This window comes from Lepidochelys olivacea, assembly GCF_965140295.1.
Source record: "Lepidochelys olivacea isolate rLepOli2 genome assembly, chromosome: 1".
NCBI classification, from domain to species: Eukaryota; Metazoa; Chordata; order Testudines; family Cheloniidae; genus Lepidochelys; species Lepidochelys olivacea.
In genome coordinates, this window is record NC_140411.1 from 192,280,187 (window position 1) to 192,304,004 (window position 23,818).

The 23,818-nt window shown below is 40.9% G+C and overlaps 1 protein-coding gene across 7 annotated transcripts in view; it reads right to left on the minus strand.

The window, feature by feature from the left end:
* The window catches only part of ARL13B (ARF like GTPase 13B), a 79,722-nt gene extending 57,861 nt beyond the window's left edge, over window positions 1-21,861 (minus strand). For 3 of the 7 annotated variants that reach the window (XM_084641944.1, XM_084641940.1, XM_084641945.1), the window contains exons 1-4: window positions 21,538-21,859; window positions 17,929-18,114; window positions 15,772-15,842; window positions 10,247-10,496 (exon numbers count right to left, since the gene is read on the minus strand). In XM_084641944.1, the coding sequence (XP_084498070.1) occupies window positions 10,247-10,496; window positions 15,772-15,842; window positions 17,929-17,987 (380 nt within the window). In that variant the 5' untranslated portion in view covers window positions 17,988-18,114; window positions 21,538-21,859. Of the gene's footprint in view, window positions 1-10,246; window positions 10,497-15,771; window positions 15,843-17,928; window positions 18,115-21,537 lie in introns of all 7 variants that reach the window. The other 4 variants (XM_084641941.1, XM_084641942.1, XM_084641943.1 and 1 more) reach the window with 3 other exon arrangements.
* Between the last annotated feature and the right edge of the window lie 1,957 nt (window positions 21,862-23,818).

A 23,818-nucleotide genomic window follows, 5' to 3' on the forward strand; every position in this document is an offset into this window, starting at 1 on the left:
ACACAAGTCTTACTTTCTATTACTCTAACTTATTTTCCACTGCTATTCACTGCATATAAAATATTGATTAGCCATTTAAGTGTTCCAACACTCTTACAAGACCTACGTTAGCAAAACAAGCTTAGCAAATTAAGCAGTAGTGTTGTATGGCAAAGAAAATGTAGTAGGTCAATGTCTTTAGATACTACTTCTAGCTATGGATAAAATAAAAAGCAGATGCCAACAGGATCTAGAGAGAGATGTCTTAAAAGGACATTAAACTCCAAGACATAATTATTACTGATAACCACATTCTGACGGGTTCCCCCTGGAGTGCCACTTGGAACTGGTGTAACACTGAGCCAGCCTGTGCTCTGCTGTGACAAGCTGCAGACCCGCTCTCGGTCTCACATTTTCACCAGCAGACATACACGTAGGGACACACCCAGCTGTTGTAACATGCAAAAAGGCTTTCTGACTACCCCATGCATGGGAAGGCTTCAGCAAAGGAACTACCCAGATACTCAAGTGCACACCCCCCTCTGGAGTGCAAACTGAAAATTACACCGTCTTACACTGCACAGAGAACTGTACAGCGTAAGCTCATGAAATTCACTCCTTCCCTCAATGTGGGGACACATATGCAACAGGTTTTTGCCCCCCAGTTATGAATTCCACACACTGGGTTATGACCAAAACAAAACAAGTTTATCAACAACAAAAGGTAGATTTTAAATTTATTGTAAGGGATAGTAAACAGATCAAAGCAGATTACCTAGTAAATGAAACAAACATGCAAGCTAAGCTCAATATCCTAAAGAAATTGGTTATAACTAGGAAATTCTCACTTAAATGTTGTTTTAGGCAGATTGCAGAGGTTCTTGAAGGCAAGCTGCTCTTGCTTGCAGCTTAAAACTCTAGGTATTTCTTTCATAGGCCGGACACCTTTCCAGCCTGGGCTCAGCTCTTCTCTCCCCAGTCTTTTTCTTAGATGTTTCCAGCAGTCATCTTGGGCGGGGAGACAGTGAAGAATGACCCACATTGAGGTCACTCCCCTGCCTCAAATAGTTTTTGCATATGGCGGGAAGCCTTTGTTTCCAAACTTAGTTCCCATGCCCGTCAGTGGAAAAACACTGATATTCCAAGATGGATTCCAGTAACAGGTAACTTGATCACATGACCCTACAGCCATAACTCAAAGACTAATTGTAAGGTCCTCAGGAAGCCTTTCCAGGAAGGGAGGAGTTTAGCTTCTTCAAAGACCTATTGTTCTGTCTAATGGCTCTTCCTCACAGCGAGCCATCTAGACAGACTGCATTCTGTCTTGTGGGCTTTCCCCTGGTGTAAACCCACTGGTAATTGATGCAGTCAATATTCCTAACTTCGGATACAGAAGTGATACATGCAAACAAATAGGATAATTATATTCAGTAAATCACAACCTTTTCAATGATACCTCACTTGACCCATCTTGCATAAAATACATCTTAGTTATGCCATAATCACATCATAATATCTCTATGAAGAATATGGGGCATAATGTCTCACACACCTTACAAAACTAAGGTGACATGAAACAGATCCAGAAAATATTTTCACTTTTGTATAGAGCCTTTCAGCAAAGTTGCTCAAAATATTTTCATTTAAACGTTGACAAAAAATGGCTTTTCAGTCAAAATGGAAATTTTCACTCACACCTCTCAGTTTGGTTGAGATTCTGTTTTTTCAACAAAAATTTAAAAAAAACTGATTAAAAGTTTGTGTGTGAAAACCAAAAAGATTTTTTAAAAAAAAAAAACCCCAAACACTAACCATTTTTTGGTACTGTCAAAAAGTGAAAGGTTTTCAGAGCAAATTGAAAAACACTCTTTAAAAATTACAATGAAAACCCCCCCACCATTTTTCAACTCATGCTCTTTCCACCTGAAGGATCCTACAGTACTGCACGAGGTGTCAGCAGCCAACATATCTGCAGATTTTATGAAAGACATGATGTCCCATGGATCAGTCTTTCATATGCTGCTCTCAGTATGCACTTCTAATACATACAGCTATGTCTAGGAAACATATGAATGAGGCTCACAGAATTTACAATGTGTCTCATTCATATTTCTCTCTCTCTCCCCTAATTTAGCTACTAATCTGAATGATTTCACATTGATGGTCATCTTCAGGTAGAATGTAACTGAGCCATTCTATAGCTCCATTACCTGGGAAATATCTGCCCAAAGATCTTGCATTGTGCTTTTTAAGTGGGGAAAAATAGACTAAGCCCTATTTCCACTAGAATGGGATTATAGTTTAGGGCCTTTAACTGAAAGCGCCCAATGGAACATCAATTGCCTTGTAGCTGCAGGTTGTGGGGGGAGCTTGTAAATTGTTTACTGCTACAATGATGCTCATATATAAACACTAGCAACTTCAAAGTTAACCACTGCACAAAGCAGTGGGCCAAAATGTCAGCACATAACAGCTTAAAAGAACCTTGAATATAGTTTTATTTAGACACTTAACGGAAATCTATCAGGTCTCACAAACTATATCCCAGAGATATGAACAGCATGATTTTTTTATGCTAAAACAAAAGCCAATTACACTAAATCAAAAATACACTGCAGTCATGGTTTCTTAAAGTACAGCTCAAGTAAAAAAAAAAATTATATCTAAAAATAACAAAGGAACCATTTAATCCAGAAGGTCTGTTCCCTGTGTGTATTCAGTTATATTTGTTAATGGTAATAGAGGAAAAGAGATACACAATTTTTACTGCTTTTTACTTATTAGCCCTGCTCAATTTTACAGGAACCAGATTCTACTTATTCTTGTGCATCAACACAATTACTGACCTACCGCCTTTCCAAAAGTGTTCACCGACTGTGCAACTTTGAATTTCTGTACACTCAACTTGACACACCCAGGTTTTGATTTTCAGAAAAACTGAGTGCCCACAGCTATAGTGATAAAATGGAGGACACACTTCAATTGGCATTTATTTTACCTGACATGGACTGGAATTGTATTTGGACAAGCTCTTATAGAAGTTCAGACATATCAGTTAATGCAAAGGGAGATGGCAGATCTAGAAACTCTATCCAGCTGTATTAAATAGACATCAGTGGTGTCCTCTCATCTGGAATACCCTATACTTCATACAGAACTGGTTATCCTGTCTCAAAAAGATATTGCAGCAATCAAGGAGGGGCTCAGAGAATGGTGACAAGAACGATTACAGGCATGGGAAAATCCTCATATGCAGAGTTTAAAAAATTGGGATTGCTTATTTTAGGAAATGAATAAAATAAAAGGGGATATGATATAAGCATATAAAATAATAAGTGGTAGAGAGAAGAGTGGTCGGGGACTTGTGCTCTCCCTGTCTCATATCACAAAACAAAGGGGACAATGAAATTAGAAGGTGGCAAATCAAAACTGATAAAAGTTAGAATAAGAAACTCAATTACACCTGAATTAACTAAAGCCAAGAATTTAGCAACATTCAAAAAGGGAGTGGACATGTATATGCATAACAAGAATATTCAGAATTATCATAATTAATGATAAAAATTCTGGAAGGGATATAAACCCTCGTGTTTCAGGGCATATCCTAGCTCCAGTTCTTAGAGAGAGTTTTGAGACCCTGTGTATGGGGCTAATTATCACGTTTCTGCCTTCTTACTGCACCTCTCTCTGCAGTATCAGGAACTAACTGCTGTTGGAGATAGGATTCCGGACTAGATGGACCTATGGACTGCTACAGCATGGCAATTTTATGGACATGAAACTGACCCCCTCTTTGGAAGGACACATTTTAATTTTAGTCGTAATCTATCATCCAGTTGCACTTACCAATATCAACATATGTTTGGGAACAGGGCTGCTCTGGGGCAGCCGCAAAGATGGAATTCTTTGTGAAAAAAAAACTATTCCTGCATTGATTGTAATCAACACCTTCTATCAGAGAGTCTAATTGCGCTTAACAAACATTAATTTACTCTCGGCATCACCCTTCTAAGTGAGGTGCTATCATCATGTCACAGATGAGCAAACTGGAGGAAGAAACATTTAAGAGCCTGATTTTCAAACCACCATATGATTATGCATATATAAGCCAGGCATCTTCATGCACCCATGACCAGTTAGGTGCATAACTCACCATGTAACTACAAATACTGTGTGTATACAATTGCGGTATTTGAATACATATAATTGCACCGGTTCTATTAAAAAGAAAAAGAAGATCAGGCACTACACTGACTTGTTGAAGGTGACAAGAGGTTTGTGGCAGAGCTGAGACCAGAACCTGAGCTGAGTTCCATTTCTGTGCCTTTACCACCATCATTCCTTCCCCATGCAATTTTTATTCGACACTGATGGAACTGGAGCTGCTCTCTAATAATTTATGAATGCTCTACGTTAACATGGTTACTGGGATATTTACTGTATGACTATATTGGTTTTGTTTAACTGGGGGCTATAAACAAAATAATGCAGGAAACAAAAGCAAGGCTCAAAATAAGCCACCTTTCAGCAAACACTTGAAGGTTATTAAGGACTGTTAGTTTTAAAGAGTCTACCTCCTCCTTAGCCAGTCTGCAAATCCAATTTTGTCTAGAAGGGCCACAAGCCAACCTAGGCAGAAGAACAAATGAGTACAGCAGGTCAGAAAGTCTCTCTGAAGAGAGGGGGGTAGTTGCTCAGGGGAACCAAGTGGAGACACGCAGAAGTGAGGCCTAATTAGGTTAGCATCAGGGATGACAAGCCTTAGGTATGACTGACATGCATGTAGACATTTAAAATCCTCTCTCTAAATGCTTTCTTCCTATTCCTACAGTACTTTGTTTTAAGAAGGGGATACGGTCACTATATTCACTACTGTCAGATTCCTGAAAGGAAGAACTACAAGTGTCAGAGCTCAGGCAGACAGTCTAGATAAGCATGGTTGATTAAACAGGGTGCTATATCCCAGGGCCCAATCTAAGAGTGGGAGAATTGTGGAATTCCACTCCAGGAGAGGATAAGGCACAAGGCCTAAGACATGAGAGGGAACACAGAATGCAGAGGTGCAGCTAGACTTGCAACCAGGACAGCCAAAATGAGTGATTGCCTGATTAAAAAAGGGATACAGCTTCCTTGGAAGAGGGATGGTTTTCTATGGCCTTGCATACAATAATTGATAAGCAGATTCCTTATTAAACAGATTACGGACATGCAATAAGACTTACTTGCTGTACAGAAAATCAGAGACGGTCCTATGTACGTTCTAATACTTCAACGTATGAACAACACAAGCATTTGCTTTTGTATGAGTGAATAATCTTACGTAGTACATGATAATTTAGGAAAGACAGATCAAAACAGTGCTAGCCATGTTAGAATGATGGCACTTAGCTCAATCTCCAATAGGTATTTCATGCTTAAAAAGAAACATTAATATCTATTTTTTCTATTCAGTGATCAGATCTCAACCACTCTCATCACTCTTCAGCACACATATGCTGAAAATGAAGTGGAATTGAGCTGTGACTCCAGAGACTGGTTCCTTCCATTTAGTTATGTCATCATTCACCTGATACTTTGTTTTTCGTGTGTGTGTAGCTTTTTCTCTTAATTTCAATAGAGTAGAAAAAAAATTAAACACATTTTCTTAACAGTTAAACATACTGTACTAGAGCCATAAAGTTCTACTTTCTAGAACTTTATCTTTAAAAGTCAGTGCATCATTTACTAAATCTTAGTACAAGAAAAGAACAGAGAAAGAGAACATATTGCACGAATCCTGGAAAAAGGTCCACCGACTCATGTGGGGTCATGGGGCTGTGCATGGGTGAATCCCTTTTTAGGACTAGGATTTATGGACAACATGAATTTTGGCAGCGTGCCACAAATCCTGTACTGTCAATCAGCTAAAAAGCAACAACTTCAACAAACTTGAAGATTGAGTTAGCCCACTGCATGATGATTATGGTGCTGACCCTGCAATTAGATCCATGCAGGTAGGACCATATGCCTTTGTCAAGTCCACTGAAGTCACAGGGGCTCTGTATGGGCACAAAAACCCCACCTTTCCCAACTACAGGATCAGCACCTAGAGATTTTATAACGGAAAGCTGAACAATTTTTATTCATTTAGGGAGATTACACAGTCATCAACTGTCACAATTTCATTTTTAAAAACACTGTTGGTTAAAATATTTTTAGAAATAGATTTATTGTCTTCCTGGTACCACTAACACCATCATAGATAATAAAGATGACAAGTAAAAAACCCAATTTACTTTTCAACATTTATGCTGTTTGCTTTCTGTACTTCACTTAACTTGATCAAGACAGACTAGTCAGTTTCACTTTTGGAGTCTCATACACTAGCACCTTCCCAGCACTTAAGCTTTAAAGCAAAGAGCTTCCCCTCCAAATTATATGCATGGTAACCTTGTAGATAACATTTGTTATGTAAGGCTAAACTGATACACTGTATATATATGGTATTATAAAATCCCATCTTGTGCCTGCCACACATGGGTTTTGTCCTAGTTTACCATTTGTGACTTCCAAGTTTCTTTTGACAGAGCTGTTGTACAGTACTATTTTTGCACAATTATTCTAAAAATAGAATTAGTAAAGTTTGTTATTTCTGGTGTTATTCAAATATTTGTTTTTAACAAAAAACTCTAGAAGAAGTAGAATTTTAGAAGTCAATCATATTCAAACAAAATGTAATGTTCTTATCGTTGCTAGACCTTCTGAAACCCTCAACTTTTTTTTAAAATTAAGCATAGGCACCAAAGCAAAAACAAATCCCAACTGCTATTAAAGTAAGCTCTCTCTAATTAGATTTTTCTGATCATGTACCAGTAGCACCACCTTGTGTTAGATACGCACAACTTATGAATGCTTAAATTTACTGGTAATTAGAGCTGGGCAAATAACTTTTTTTTTTTTATTCAATGGCAGTTGTAAAAAAAAAAATTGAAGAGATTCAGTTTGGACTGAATGCACTGTTTTGCATTTGGCATTTTTTTTTAAAAGCAAATAAAATGAAAGGCTAGATTCACAAATGAAGAGGCAGCGGTACCCCTTATAACCAACAGCCCGGTGGTTAGGGCACTCACCTCTGGAACAGGGACTGGAACCCAGGTATGCTCCCTAACCCCTGAATATAGAGTCACACTATCTTCTCCTCACCCCGGCCCAATGGCTATTCAAATATTTTATACTAAGAGAAAAGCTTCAACAGAATGAGAGTGTCCCACTCCAGAATACCCCATAGCCTGGTGGTTGGGATACTCACTGGGATGCAACAGATCCGATCCAGAGAAGGAATTTGAACCCAGGGCTCCCCCATCCCAGTTGAGTGCCTAGCAACTGGACAATTGTGCATATGGGTGGAGGAGGTATGTTGTGATTACTGGGCCTAGAAGTTTATCCTAACAGTGAGCTCAACTGTAGAAAATGAAAGTGTGACGTTCGTAAGAAATCTCAATAAGCACCTGTAAAAAGGTGCAGAAGAAACAAAAAGATTAGTTAAAAACAAAAAAGCCTATGGTATAACTCAAGGACTGTGTTAAGATCATGCTTGATAAACAAGAACTAACACTGGAATATCACAAATTAGGTCTAGTTGATGGACAACATAGTGAAGAGATAGGCTGTTCTGCCCATCACTCCCTTTTGGGGTTCTCAAAGTGTCTTTTTGTAAGCAGAAAATTAGCAGAGAAAAAGCTGGCTAATGTGATGCTGACTGACAAATATAAGAGAAGGGGAAGGAGTGAGCTGCCATCCCTACTGTCTCCTAGGACCCTGGACCTGCTTCATCCTAACCATGAATGAGGTCCCAACCAAAAAAGGTCAGAGAGAGGGAACCAGATAACACTGCCACCTCCACTGGTGGTACAAGTTTCCCAATGGTCAAAATGGCTGATAACACTATGTACTGTGCCTGTGTTTCTCCAGCAGTGAGGTTGCAAGTGAAAGTCAACATCAGAGACAGAAGCTGCATTTTTTCATCTTTGCTGTTCTTTTCTCTCTCCTTTTGTGTGTGCTTGTCTTGTTTTCTTCTCTAGGAAATGGAATCCAACTTTAACAAGAACAGCAACAACAGCTCCAACCCAGCTCAACTAACTATCCTTTTTTTGGAGAAAAGGATTTATCACCATCTTTAATACCATCAAAGACTGTCAGAAAAGGGTTTTTCCTCTTTTTAGAAACGTCTGCAGTTTAGGAGAAAGGAAACAAAGGATGTTTTTAAAATGCAATTCTTACTTAATACTTTACATTTCAAATGCTTTCCCTGTTTCTTCTTCATTTTCTATATCTTTAATAAAAGGTTAAAAAGGGATTTTTAATTCTGTGCTGTAATGGTATTAAATAGGCTAAGGTTTCTGTGTACCAAACCCTGAATCATGTTTGACCCTATCTAATGTTGGGCAGTGGCTGGGTTATATTAACACCTTTGACTCTTTAGTCCCCTTTATTCCTTCTAAATTAACTCAATAGGCAGCACCACCATCACTACCTCCTCTTCCAGTGGTTTTGTGAATGATGCCTAAATCCCCTTATGAATCTAACCACAAAAAATCAAAGTGTTTCACTAGGATAGTGTCAAAACGAACCATTTTTTGTTTCAGCCAAAACAATTCACTGAAGTGAATCCAAAATGTGCAGATTTTGGAGAAAAATTCACCTGAAAAACTATGCCCAGCACTACTGGTAATATAAAATATAAAGAGCCATTTATAAAAATAATGTTATCACTGCATAAGCCTGTACTGATGTTTTCACACAATATACCACACCAAACTGCCTTGAAACTACTGTATCGATGGAAACACTACCGAAGTATTAAGTACAAAAATATTATGTTATTTGTTAAACTTCTCTACTTTTACTGAAACAAACGTGAATAAACTGCACTTACAACGGACTAAATATAAGAGGATCAAATGCCACAAATGTAATTAGAGTATTCATGACACTCAGTTCAAGATGAAAGATCAATGTTCTGAATAAGCTCAAAAAAAGAATTAGCCCCCTAACACCACGATGCTTAGACTGATGTGTAAAAATACGTCAGTAACACCACAATACAGTACAGCAACTGTAATACCGTGTAGGCAGTCATGGGCTAAGGAGGAAGGTCCTCTCATGCATCAGTAACTAGTTAAAAGGCAGGAAACACTGTTAGTTTTCACAGTGGAGAGATGCAAATGGCAAGGTCCCTCAGGGCTCTGTAACACGACCAGTGCTGTTCAACATACTCATAAATGAATTGGAAAAAGGGGTAAACAGTCAGGTAGCAAAATCTGGAGACAACAGAAAAAAAATCAACCAAGATAGTCCAAAGCAGACTGTGAAGAGTTACAAAGATCTCACAAAATTGAGTGAGTGGGCAACAAAATGGCAGATGAAATTCAATATTGATAAATGCATATGGGAAAACATTCCCAGCTATACCTACAAAGTGATGGAGTCTAAATTAACTGATACCACTCAAGAAAGATCTTGGGGTCATTTTGAATAGTGCTCGGGAAACATCTGCTCAATGCGCAACGGTTATCAAAAAACCCCGAACAGAATATTAGGAACCATTAAAACAAAATTGACTGGGGTGGAAAATAGCTTCCATATAAGAAGAAATTAAAAAGACTGACTGTTCATCTTAGAAACGGTTAAAGGGGTTATGATGGAAGTCTATAAAATCATGAATTGTATGGAGAAAGTGAATAAGGAAGTGTTATTTACTCCTTCGCATAACTCAAGAACCAGGGTTTTCCAATGAAATTAATAGGAAGCAGGGTAAAAACAAACATAAGGAAGTACTACTTCACACAATGCATAGTCATCCATGGAACTCCTTGCCCAGGGATCTTGTGAAGGCCAAAAGTATAACTGGGATAAAAAAAGAATTAGGTGAGTTCATGGAAGATAGCTCCATCAATGAGTATGAGCCAAGATGGTCAGGGATGCAACTCCATGTTCTGGGTGTCCCTAAACCTCTGACTATCAGAAGCTGAGACTAGATGACAGGGGATGGATCACTCAATAAACTGCCCTGTTCTGTTCATTCCCTCTGAAGCATCTAGCCCGTGAGAAGACAGGATCCTGAGCTAGAAGGAACACTGGTCTGACCAAATGCAGCCATTATTTTGTTCTTATGTAACGATACTAAAAGAGGTAAGGCCGAGGGGGAAGAATTATCGTACTAATCTGAATACATACAACATTTAATAAATTATAGATTAGTAGTAAAACATTTATTCGTGTTACTTACACTAATATAGGCTTCCCAGATATCCTAGGATGCCTTAGAACTTCAGTCACGATCTCTTTCGTCTCTTCCATTCTCTCTGTGTCACTGGAATCCACAACAAATATTATCCCATATGCCTCAGCATAGTAATTCTTCCAGATGCCTCGTATTCGTTTTCCACCTCCTAAGTCAAAGATAGTGACTTCAAACCTTCCCTGTTTAAGGTCAATTTTAGAAAATCCCACTGTTGGAGCTACATCTTCAGGAGACTCTGCCAAATCATAAAGAAAACATTTGCTGAAAGATTCGTTTAGCTATAACAATTTCATTTATTTTATGATTTGTATGTCAAAATTCAGAGTCTAAGCCCATACAATTAAAATGGCCAATACACTTCTAATTACATGTTTTAGGTTACATTTCCCCCTCTCCCCAGGAAAACAAGTTTGAAACGTTAATTCCAGAAGAACATGGGCTTCTGTATGAGAATTATCTTGTCTTTAAAAAAAGAAAACAAAAACAAACAAAAAACCACCTATACAAGGAGCAGGTGAAAAACAGTGTAAGAATACCTGTGACTGACTCACATTTATTATGGATTTCTATAAGATGTAAGTACAAGTCTAATCATCTGTGCACTATTTATGTGGTGTTAAACTAACTTTAAAATAAAAAACAGAGCACAACAAATTAATGGGTTATGAGCAGGCCCTGATGTGTTCCACCAAATTTAATCCTTGCCACAGAATTGTGTTCATGAACCTCAGATTTCATTACAAAAACTTAGCCCTTAGGGTTGCTGAGACAGCGTTGGGGAAAAAAAAAAAAGAACCAAGCCTAAAGAGATGTACCAAATGTCTGCCCAACTCTACAGAAGAGTGTGAAACAATAGCAGTATGAGATGTGAATTACCCCATTAGTCTCAAACAAGGCTTTGTGGAAGTTTTTGCAGCAGTGGAATTTGGTATTTTTCCAGGATGTCATAGATTTTGCCATTTTGCTGTAGTCACATGCTCAGAATGTGTTGCCTGCCCTGCTAGGACCAGCCTGCAGCTGTGTCAAGGCTGATTCCCCAATCTGGCACTTCAAGTGCAGAAGGTGGGGGTCCGCAAGGATTCTAAAAATTAATACTGGCCACTCCAAGCTTGTATTAAACTCCCAAGGTTACAGCTTCTCTCTGACCTTGGATGGCTAGACGCTGCCACCACCCAAGTGAAGAGAAACAAAAAAAAAAACCTTTAGACCCAGGAAGGCACTCTTGGGAATTCCTACCTGTTGGGTACCCTCAAACCCTTTCACCACCACCCCCTGGGGAAGAGCTGAGAAAGAAAACAAAGGAAATCAGCTTTTGCCACCAGCTAATTAAACAACATATGCACAAACCTCTTAGGACCCAAAAATCCTAACTGGTTCTTAAAAAAGGTAAATTTTATTAAAAACAAAAAGAAAACATACATCTGGAACATATTAACTATTGTTAGATTTAAGAAGAGCAAATATAATAATTAAGCATCAAGAATGGTCTTCTTGAGGTCCAGCTTAATGGTTACAAGCAAAACAAAAGCTTTTAGGAATTAACACAGAGTCGTCCACAAGCCATAAAGAAAAAAAAGAGATAAACCTAATTGCGTCTTCCTAGACATTTCCTGATCTACTTACATATCTGGGGTTTCAAATGAGTAGTTTCTAGGTACGATGTAATGATTTTTCATACCTGGAGCAAGCTTTTACAGCATAGTCCAGTCCTGTCCCTGCTGTCTGGGAGAACAACCACAGATACACAAAAAAGGAGTCTTGTTTCAATTTTTAAAATTTCTAGCCTTCCCATTGGCTGTTTTGGCCAGGTGCCCACTCATTTCCTTTTACCTATGTATGCAGTCAGACTTTTTAACCCTTTACAGGAAAAGCAAGTAGAGAACAGCTACCAAGAGGGATTTTATAGTTAACTGGCTGGCTGGATGTCCATAAAAGGGAGCTACCCCCCACTTCATTTATCACAGCCTTCTTCTCACTTTCCAGCTCCTCCCTTGGAGGGAGCGAATTAGATTTCTGTGCGCTGTTACATAGAACCAGGCAACAGAGGATTACGGAGTGACAGCTGGAGTCCTGCTCGCAGAAAGAAAGCAGGAAGAGTCAGAAGCAGGAGCCTGAAGAACTTTGCAGCAGCTGAGGCTTGTGAAACTGGAAAGATGAACCACTGGAACGGGTACAAGCACTCTCCCTCACTGACACACCAGGGAATGGCAATTCTGAGCCAGACCACATAGACAAAATCATAGGAGCCAAGACCCAGGCTGCACTGCCAGGATATATGGAAAAATGTATAGTATAGTGAAAAAATGCCATCTTCAAAAATAAGACATTTTATGCTGAGTATTTTCAACTATAAGCCATAATTGTGTGTGTTTGTGGGGGAGGCACAGTGAGAGCTAAGGGTATTTTTCATGGTTGCAGAACATGTTAATGTTGTTGCAGAATTTTAGAGGCTGCCACTGCAGAATTTAGTCCCATTGTACCGTGAAGTACAGAGGGCCCAGACTACGATGGACAGTCTTTTCTGTGAAACTTTCCTGGCTGCAGATGCCTCATAGCAAGTCTTTGCCCACTGTGCTGGCTGGTCCAGGTCTTGTGAGTTCTGAGAGTCGAAATACATTAAGGTGCATATATTTGGAATACGTGTGCATTACAACAATGCACTCAATTAAAACTATGTTCACCATCCAATAGTATTAATGACCCCCAAGCATAACTAAACAAAACTAATCGAATGCACTCTCCTCCATGAGGTCAGTTGAGAAAAACAAATGTGACATTTCTAGGTCAAGCTGTTTTCACAACAAAGTATTAAGAAACTTTCAACAGAGTCAGAGTCTCTTAATATGGAACCCCATATTGGAAATATCTAGTCCACTTTTGGTTCCATCTTTCTAGAAGAAGTTTATCCTGGAAGAGGACTTTTCGGTCAAATTAGTTTGTTTTGCTGATGGAGGTGTTAGTATCAGTGCTGAAATAATTGCAGATTAAATATCAACTATGGATTCATGGTCTTTAAAAAAAAAAAAAAAGATCCAGAAGGACAGAGTTGGGGGGGAAGTCTTCATAACTTCATTTACACCTGATAAATCCATTGATTTACTGACCTGCAACTAGCATTTGGGGCAGAGTTTGCCTTCATACCTGTCAGTATATTGCATAGCACATCCTAGATGCTAAATTAAATGTACACAGCTGGAAAAACCTTCCATCTCCTCAAACACAAAGTTACACCAAACATTTGTCTTTAAAAGCACCAGTTTTATCCGATTCCAATTATGGCCTGCATGCATGTGCATTAGTCAGTGGAGAGGGGAAAGAGAAAATTCTCTCCAAAGCCAAATGAGCTCTTGCTGTAGAAAATGTCTAGGAAGTTGCTGGTGCTTTCCTGGTTATAAATGAGGATATAAAAATGTATCATTAGAACCATCTTTTAAGTTATATACACACCATTTCCTTCTTCAGATTCCTTTCCTAATTATACCGACAGTCAATATCATAAAACAGGTTATACTTAAAACATTGACTTTACATAAAGTTTACTGATGTATGCACATTGCAGTATATTTCATCAGAAAGCAATTTCTGTACAAAGAAATCAGATCTATTGATTTCTCTAACCTATGCTAATAAGTGAAATGTCTCATTAACCAGAAGAAACACTTTATATCCTTGCAATAATTCAAACAAAATTATGAGACAGAATTTCAGTCCTAAAAGAACTCTGGATAATTTTTCTCTCTCTTTCTGTAAAAAAGCTAGCAATTTATAGTCAGCTCCTTCTCTAACAGAAACAGCATCTTACCCTATCAGGAAAAATATATATTGCATGTGCCAGAAAATGAACTACTGAAAAACTACCCATATTCTAAGAGACATGCATGGCCATCAAACATGAGCATGCACCCTCACCCAGAGCAGATGCACACATGAATTGTGCATACATAGCTACACAAACCCCAGATGCAGGTGCACACAGATGAACAGGGTGCACGCACCTAGGTTCTCACCTCTTTGAAAATTTAGGCTTAGAATTTTAAAAAAGCCCAAGGTAATTATGTGCTAAATTTCCACTGAATTTAAATGGGAACTGGGGGCCTAATTCCTTTCAGATCCCTTGACTCACTGGACTAAGACTGGGGTTTTTACAATGGATTCATCTGCAGGATTGGGGCCTATATTATCAAAGCAAGAGGCCCAAATAAAAGTCATTTTTATAAGGGACACCACAAACTCAGGTGGGTAGAATGAAGGGGGAATTCACTTCTGTCTCAAAGTGTTGTACATCATGTAATTACAAGTGACACTTATAGTTCAGGGCAACTGCACCCACATTCCACTCTATGGCCCAGCAGGAGCACCAACAGGCCAGGCTCCTCAGCTATAACCTCTCGAGTGGATTCACATTTCCCTCCCTCTTGATGGGGGAACTTCGAGGCTGTACAGTTCCCTGACTGTGCTGTGATATTCAGCCTAGAGAGGCCTGTTTTGCCATTTTTTCCAAAGATAAATACACAATAAAATTGCCACAGTTCTAAGTTACCACACAGCCCTTTATAAGCAAGCATATTTATTCTTAAGGTGAAAGCATTACAGAGAAAAACATTAAAAACAATAAAAGAACCGACACGCATGCTAATGAGCTTACCAAGGATCACTCCCTCACTCCAAAAAGGGTTCTGTTTGGTTATTAGTCCTCCTAACCCAACACAGGGGTTTTTCCTGTGGTCACAAGTTCATCACAGCTTCAGCTCACAACCAGCTGATGTCTTATGGGACCTCAAGGGGCCAAAGATACACTTGCTACCTTTCCTTAAGGCCTGGGAGCCACATCTGGATTAGAGGCCCTTTCTGTTTGCTGAATCAGAAAGAAGGCCCTGAGTCAGTTTTAACTCAGGCTATTTATCCAAAATTCCTCTGACTGTTGGTTCCTGGAGAATTCAGTTTGAACAAGCACAGCTTCCACCACTGGAAAGAGGCTTGCCTATCTGGAGGAGGTGTGCCCTGAGTGAGTGTGCCAAAGCACCTCCCTACCTCCCCCGTTTTTAGTTCCTGGGGGGCTGTGGTCTCCCCTCCCCCATGTAAATACACACAATCCCTCAATAGGACATTGACATTTTCATTTTTAATAAAATCAACTCCTAAAATATTTAAACTTAATTCAATAAAGTTTGTCCAGGACATTGTCATAGCTGCCACAACACCTAAGAATACTAAAACTGAAAGAAGATCTTTTCCCCACAGTGTGTGTCTCTCTGCTTTTGACAGCAATTTTGTGTCATTTGTTTCACTCTTTTCTTTGTACAGTCAGTTTTACCCTGTTTGGAATATCCATTTAAACAGAGGAGCATAAAAACCCTTTCTAAATCCTTTTAAAGAGATGTAAGAATTGAGGTCATATCATTTAGGATTTTTTTTTAAGTTGGTCATTTTAAAAAGAGGTTTTGAGTTGACCAGCATATTTAGTCTTAAAATGCTTAGTTCAGAACTTCATATAAAGATTTACTGCTTACCTCCTTGGATTCCTTTCACTGTAGCAGTTTTACCAGCATTATCAAGTCCCACCATCACCAGTGTCACCTTCCTTCAGAAGGGCGGAAAAAAAAAAAAAGGTATTTCAAGGCTTTTTTTCCTAGTTGAACATTGTGTTGGACTTTTACAAGTATTTGAATGCATAAATAACAAAGTTACCACAAGCTGTAAAACCAATAGGCTTCAAAATATCCAGTACCAGAGAGACTTATGCTTGTTTATTTGGTGTTTAACATACAACCAGCTGATCAGAGAGTGCAGTAATAAAGAGATAAGCTTAATACTGGATGATAATATAACTTGAAGAGATACATATAAGACTTAATGATTTTGCCTTTAATTTGTATTTGTCTTTTGGAAATTGAATCCCAGGTTCCATCTATTTGAATTCCATATTTTTGGCATGGTTATATTCTCTTTAACTACCACCATAACTTCCATTTCCCCCGTTTCCTTCAACACAAACTAAAACTAAAGCCCTATCCACACTGAGGATTTGATCATACTGCAACCATCAGTGTAGCTGCACCATTGAAATACTCCACTGCAGACAAGGAAAGTTATCCCAGTTGCAAGCAGAGTAACTTACGCTCTACAGGTGCGAACAGCAGCATTGCCTGTGTACGCTATGTGTTCATATTGGTATAGCTATATCAATGTCTAACCAAGGCAAATCCCCAAGGCCACAATGAAGGTATTAGTTCCTACTGATGAGCAATACAACAAATACGTCACTTGTGCTGTAGCCCTTTTAAAGTCACATACACCCCTCTCTCTCCAAGGTTAGGATTATTTAAAATACAGCAATAAGGAAATATACTTTCATTACTTTCTCAATAATTCAAGTGAGCTTGAAGGGATTTGTGAAACAGAAGACAAAAAAGAGAAGCTTTTGAAACCAACACCTTCTCTAATCTCATTTTAAAAATAGGTAAAACTGATACTTTGGGTGGCAAGTCCCCAAATTCCACTAATTAAGGGGACACTAAATAAAACATGGTTATTTCCAATCTCCTTCAGAATATGGTAGCATTTTGTGACAGGCTAAGTTTGTGAGCTGCACACCAATTTCTTCAGGGCTTCCAGAAGAACAAGAGGAGGTAGTGCAAGAGGTGGAGAGCAGGATCACAATGAATTCCAGTGGTGGCAATAAGCAGCAACCAAAAGAATCAAGTGAAATAAGTAGAAAAGTCTGCAAGTGTTTGTCAGATAAGTGGGTGAGGTTTGTGACACCACTAAACATACTCATGTGGCCCATTTGACAAGCTTGGATTCTGCAGAATCCACATTTTTAAAATTAAGTTTCTAGCTCTCAAGGCTGTCAAGAAATTCTTCCAAGGTACACCAAACATAAACAAATGTATTGTTCTCCTGAGTCTAGAAACTGACAATCCAAAACAATGGCTCTGGGAGGTGTCAGCAATTCCGTCCAGAGAAAGGGGAGAAAAAAAACAGGAAGGAAGATGTGGAAGGAAAAGAAACCGAGAGGAGAAACAACAGTGGTTCCAAATGTGAGACTACTCTACCAGACTGCAACAATAGGACAGCTAAATAATGATAATTAAAACTAAAATTTCATAAAGGCCATATTCTACCCTTGATCTTGTTCAAAACTCTCAATGATATAACATCTGATGTAGATAAAGGGTAGTATATCTACCCTTAAATGTATATCCCTACCAACAGACAATAATTAAAAACAAAATCCAGAATGAGTTTGACAGCCATACATTAGACATTTTAAGTCACTGCTCTTCTCTGTCCCAATTCCCAACGTAAGTCCACACAAAAGAGAAAGGTAAATATGTTGAACTTCACGAATTCTTTCAGTCAGAAACAAATTACCTGAGTAACTGATCATTGGTTTGTGTTTTCTTTTTTATAACTCAAAAAAGATGTCTGATTTTCTCTCAAAGAAAAAACAATTATGCAACTTAGGTTCTGGTCTTTGATGTAAAAAAAAAAAAATAAAATAAAAAATCAGGTTTTATCAAAGGGTAGCTAAGAAGAAAAGTAAGACAGACAAAATGGTAGTACAGAGTAACCCTGGACATATAGTACAATACATAGAGATCTTTGAGATTCTTTGGGATGAAAGCCACTGTAGAAACAGAATACTCTCATTTGCTTAATCTTACCTGACAGGCTCCTGCCACCCTTTTAACCAGTTACAGCAATTGGCCATCAGACTAAACATCCCTCTTTGCCAGCCATTCAACGCCAAGGAAGCTACTGAAATCGTGTGTAGACAGGTCAGAGAACTCCAGTGAGAGAGACAAGGTGGTGGAGGAGCAGAGAGCACCAGCTCAGGTGCAGTCTCGTCACTAGTAGCAATGAGGAAAACAAAACAAAGAACACAGTCAGTCCCCAAGCGTAACCAAAGCCAACTTTCTTTCCCTTATTGGAAAGGGCCATCCCCCTTATAACCGTCCCTATCCTAAGGCTCTGTTTACCCTAGGCATTATTTCAGTCATCTGTGCAGTGCTAAATTACTGTAGATGAGGAAATCTGCAACTTGCACCAGTAGGATTTACCCAGTTTTCAAGCAGAGACAAACCCCACGGAACAAATTGCAGCTTTCTTGGATGACCCATCACACAGCTATGCTGGTGGCTGAAATCAGTGATAATTCCAAGTGTAGTCAAGATCTAAAATCCTCATGGGAGGAGCATCAGCACATAGGCCTTGGGAAAAGGAGATGGAGCTATTTTTAAATGTAAACTTTCAAATTGGTCAGGCTTCTGATTGCTTATCTACCCAGATTTGGAGACTTAAGAGTAGTCTCAGATGCTTCCTCTTCCCCATATGCTTTGCCAGTGCCAATTTTTGTAGGATTTACAATCCCATTTCCCTGTTTGTTTTCTGGAGTGATGGGGAAATATTTCTCTCTCCTCTGTTGCTATGTAAAACACCCAAACGAAGGCCACTGATTATACCTAAAGCTTATGCCCAAATAAATTTGTTAGTCTCCAAGGTGCCACAAGGACTCCTCATTGTTTTTGCTGATACAGACTAACAGGGCTACCACTATGAAACTTGATTATACACAATGAGCAGTCAAATGCAAAGTAAACAAAAAATTAAAAATGGTCTCATTTCAAGGTAGAATGACCTTAGGTGTTATAAACAACAGTAGGAGACAAGTGTGATTTTTAAATTAAGTGTCCCTTCAAGTTTATGCTGCTGGGACAGAAAAAGCATACCACAACTAATAATTAACCATAGTAGCTTTCCTATTATCTAGTGGTTGATATGGAAGGGTATGGGAACCACCCTTCCTAACACCACCATTCCTCTCTCCACTAGACTCAGCAGCAGCAAAGAAGCCCATATCTCCATTGCCAGCTTCTGGGAAGCACAAGTATGCTGGGATTGCTACCAGGAAACTGTCCTCAGAATCTACTCAGAGATATTGGTTCTAATGCCAGCCTCTGACTAATGAGGCTTCAAAATTTATCAGCAGCTTATCTGGCAGCTTGGAGACAGATTTCTCACCACGAACATTCCAAAGCTTTCCAGGGGTGGAACGAGTGCCTCTACAACCACACTCCTTTCCTAGCCTCTTGGTTGCTGGTGGAAGGAAGTCTTCAGTAAAATAGTCATCTCAGAGTCTCTCTCCTCCTCCCCCATCAATAACTACATCACCTATTTTTGCTACTGCTTATGGCTTTCCCAGAGAGTACCATGAAACCAGTAGTTCAGGGGCTCTCAAACGGGGGATCGTGACTCCTCAGGGGGTCGAAAGGTTATTATCTGGGGGGGACACGAGCTATCAGCCTCTACCCCAAACCCCATTTAGCCTCCAGAATTGATAAGTGTTAATTATTTTAAAAAATTAATTTATGAGGGGGGTATCACACTTGAGGCTTACTGTGTGAAAGGGGTCACCAATACAAACATTTGAGAACCACTGCAGTAGTTCTTGATGGCTTCTCTGCTGCCTACAGGGTTTGAATGTCAAGGACAAAACAGAGCAGAATCTTGTTAATTTCACTCTGCTGTTGCTGCTCAGCAAAGCTAGGAGCAATCACAAAGGTCTGGAACCCAAATATGCGGTTCTTTCTTTCACTTTCAGGGACAAAGCCTATGAGATATAAATGTAGGCAAACCATTATCAGGAAAAAATACTATATCTATGAACAAAGTCACACAGTGGAACAAAACTAAAACACATGTTTTTGTATCTTCACAGTGTAGGGCAAAACTGTTTCTAGGTAAACCACCATCATATCTTAGATTACCAGACAATTTTTGACTTTGCTGTGGTGATGTAAGCTGAGGGTGCGGAATTTTCATCCAAGACAACAGTCTGATGACTCACTTATAAACTAATTAAAAAAAAAAAAAGCTTTTAAGACTACCTCTCCCCAAGAAGTGTTTTAATTTAATCACATTTGGCTGTATATTTATCACATACCTGCCTGACTTGTCTTTAAATTTGAATTTTAGAAGAGGGGATGGGATTATTTTAGCTGTATTTTATTTTGAACAAAAATTCAAGGCGGTTTCAACAGTAAAAGCTTTTTGGCAAAAAATTTAATACTCTTCCTACCAGCGAAAACTAACTTAACAGATGTACAGAATAAGAAGGAACACTACTATGCTATAAGAAAAGGAGTACTTGTGGCACCTTTGAGACTAACCAATTTATTTGAGCATAAGCTTTCGTGAGCTACAGCTCACTATGCATCCGATGAAGTGAGCTGTAGCTCACGAAAGCTTATGCTCAAATAAATTGGTTAGTCTCTAAGGTGCCACAAGTACTCCTTTTCTTTTTGCGAATACAGACTAACACGGCTGTTACTCTGAAACCTGTTACTATGCTATGAGACAGTAACAGACAGAGCTACTACGAAGGATAGTTGAACCACTAAAAGTTGTTCTTCTGTAATGCAAAGTTACTGCACAAACATATCCATGCATCCTTGTTGCAGTGTCCAGCCACTACCCTGCAGACAGGTCTAGTGTACTGGTCTCTTCCACCCTGGGAAGAGATGGTCTTCCGGGTGATACCAAAGATCCACTCTACTCTGTCGAGAGAGTTCATATATTGTTTGCACTGTTGTCCCGGCCAGGTTAGTTTCAGACTATTAGAGAGACAAGGTAGGGAAGATATATTTTCTTTTATTGGACCTACTTCTGTTGGTGAGAGAGAGACAAGCTTTGGAGCCACACTGAGCTCATCCCCCCCAAACACACACACCTGTGAGAAAAGCAATGCCTAGCTCCAAAGCTTGTCTCTCTCTCTCTCTCCCCAAGAGAAGTAAGGTCCAATACAAGATGTTACCTCACCCACCTTGTCTCACTGCAGACTTAACCGTCTGCCCAACGTTTTGCCCACAAACTTCTCTTCCAGGACTGGAGCCACCCGCCCTTGGCCAGGAAGACAGGCCGGCTGCCCCCACCACCCCGGGGGGAATGAGGCGCCGCAACGCCCAGCCCCGGCATGACGCTCCCGGCAGCAGCCCCCAGGGTCTAGGGCCAAGCTCCCCCCGTCCCCCCGCGCGTGAAGCCGGGACGCGGCTCCGGCGCCTGTCCGGTGGGAAAGCGCCCCCGAGGGGCTGGCGGGGGGGGGGGGGGCAAGCAGGGCCCGCGGTCACCACGAACCAGCCCAGACAGCCCCGGCCGGGACAGCAACGGCGGCGCGCAGGCGCGAGGGGAGCCGGGGCAGGCGCCGGGCGGGGAAGGGGGGGTGGGGGGGGGCGCGTTGAGAGGCTCAAGCCGGGCGCGCGCGGCCGCCCCGTTACCTGGCGCTCAGCGGCGGGGCGAGGCGACGAAGCCGCGCAGGCGCCTGTAGCCCCGCCCGCCGGCTGCTGCTGCTGCTGCTGCTGCCCCGGCGCCGCGCCCTGCCCTGCCCCCGCCATGAGGGCCCCGGAAGCGGGGAGTCCGCGTTCGGGTCGGTAGCTCCGCTCAGAACCGGCTCCTCCGGGCCCAACGCGGCCGCTGGGGTGGCACGTGACCGGATCTCCCCCCACCCCCCCCTTCCCTGCGCTCGCCCATTGGCTGGGGTCGGGGCCACACGGAGACCGGTACAAGCGAGGCAGAAGGGGCACGTAACTAGGATGGTCACCCCTGGTGACCGGGAAGGGGCGGGGCCACCATGGTAGCCAAACGAGGGGGCGGAACTGCGGGAGAGCCAATCGGGAGCCGGGGGGGGGATTTTTGTTGCTCGAGGAGAAAGGGCAACCAATTGTGTCACGGGGGCGGGGATAGAACTCTTGGGGCGGTTGAGAGACTCCAGCTTCCAGCCCCCGGCGCGGGGGCACGCACGCGCACATATACAGAGTGCTGGGGGGGGGCAGGGCTCGCTCCATCCCTGGAGAAGGACCCCGGTGTCCTCGGCGTGTAAATTACGTGGCTCCCAGCTACGCTGGAGGAGTGCTATAGCCACCCACCCTTGAATTACACCGCGTGACAACGCCAGCAAATTCCCAGTCCCAGACTTTCCCCCAGCAATGTGTGTCTTGTACTGCCCAGCTACCCCCTGGACAGCACAAGCTCATAGAAAGTCTGTCATTTCATGCATAGAAAATGATGTGCACAACCCATGTTATCCCAAATGCTTCAATCCAAACACACTGCTTTAGATAAAACAATAAAACAAGTTTATTAACTACAGGATAGGTTTTAAGTGATTACAAGTAATGAAGCATAACTGTAACTGTTTGTTGGTTACAAGAAAATAAAACACACAATGCCTAAATTAAACTAAATTAGTTCAAACTCTCACCCATTGTTCGAACAGTCTTACCGGCTGAATTTATTTCAATGCCTCAGTTCAATGCTGCTTCCTTTGTACTTCAGGTGTTGCGGATGCCATAGGCAAAGAGAAAGGGCTTAATTTGGGATGTCTGCTTTCCCTTCTTTTAGTGCTGTCTTTTCTTCAAGAAGCAGCTCCAGGGGAGGTTTAGGAGACAGAAAGTGTGTGTGGACAGAAACCCCAAGCTGTTGTTTCTTTGACCAGATGTAGATTTTTCACCCACACCCTCTGTCCTGCCAAAAAATGGCTACTTAACCCAGTGATGGTGCATTTGATTTTGTTGACACCCGACTAAGGTGTCAGCTCGACTTCTGTCTCTGGGCAACTTGTCTGTGACCGCTCCCCAGACTTTGAAGTTCAGGAACATGTCTTAGTTATATCATACACAGGAATCTTATAACTTTGCATAAAAGGTTGCCACACATATTTTACCAGGACACTGATAATCAACAAATTATGTGTTTTCAAATGATACACCACAAGGCATACCTTATATAAAATGACAGGTTTCAGAGTAACAGCCGTGTTAGTCTGTATTCGCAAAAAGAAAAGGAGTACTTGTGGCACCTTAGAGACTAACCAATTTATTTGAGCATAAGCTTTCGTGAGCTACAGCTCACTTCATCGGATGCATACCGTGGAAAATACAGAAGATGTTTTTATACACACAGACCATGAAAAAATGGGTGTTTATCACTACAAAAAGTTTTCTCTCCCCCCACCCCACTCTCCTGTTGGTAATAGCTTATCTAAAGTGATCACTCTCCTTACAATGTGTATGATAATCAAGGTGGGCCATTTCCAGCACAAATCCAGGTTTTCTCCCCACCCCACCCCCCAAAATACAACACATACTTTGCTTCTCTACAAAAGAAAAAAGATACTAAACTTTCTAAACTACTATATGCCGCAAGGGGCCACAGCAATGGTTCCCTCAACCCACCCAGCAATATTGTTAATCTATCCAACTATACTCTTAGCCCAGCAGAAGCAGCTGTCCTATCTCGGGACCTCTCCTTCTGCCCCTCCACCCCCCACGAACATGATACAGTTCTGTGGTGACCTAGAATCCTATTTTCGACTTCTCCGACTCAAAGAATATTTCCAACACACCTCTGAACAACATCCTAATCCACAGAGACCTCCCTACCAACACTACAAAAAGAAGGATTTTGGGTGGACTCCTCCTGAAGGTCAAGACAGCAGACTGGACTTCTACATAGAGTGCTTCCGCCGTCGTGCACGGGCTGAAATTGTGGAAAAGCAGC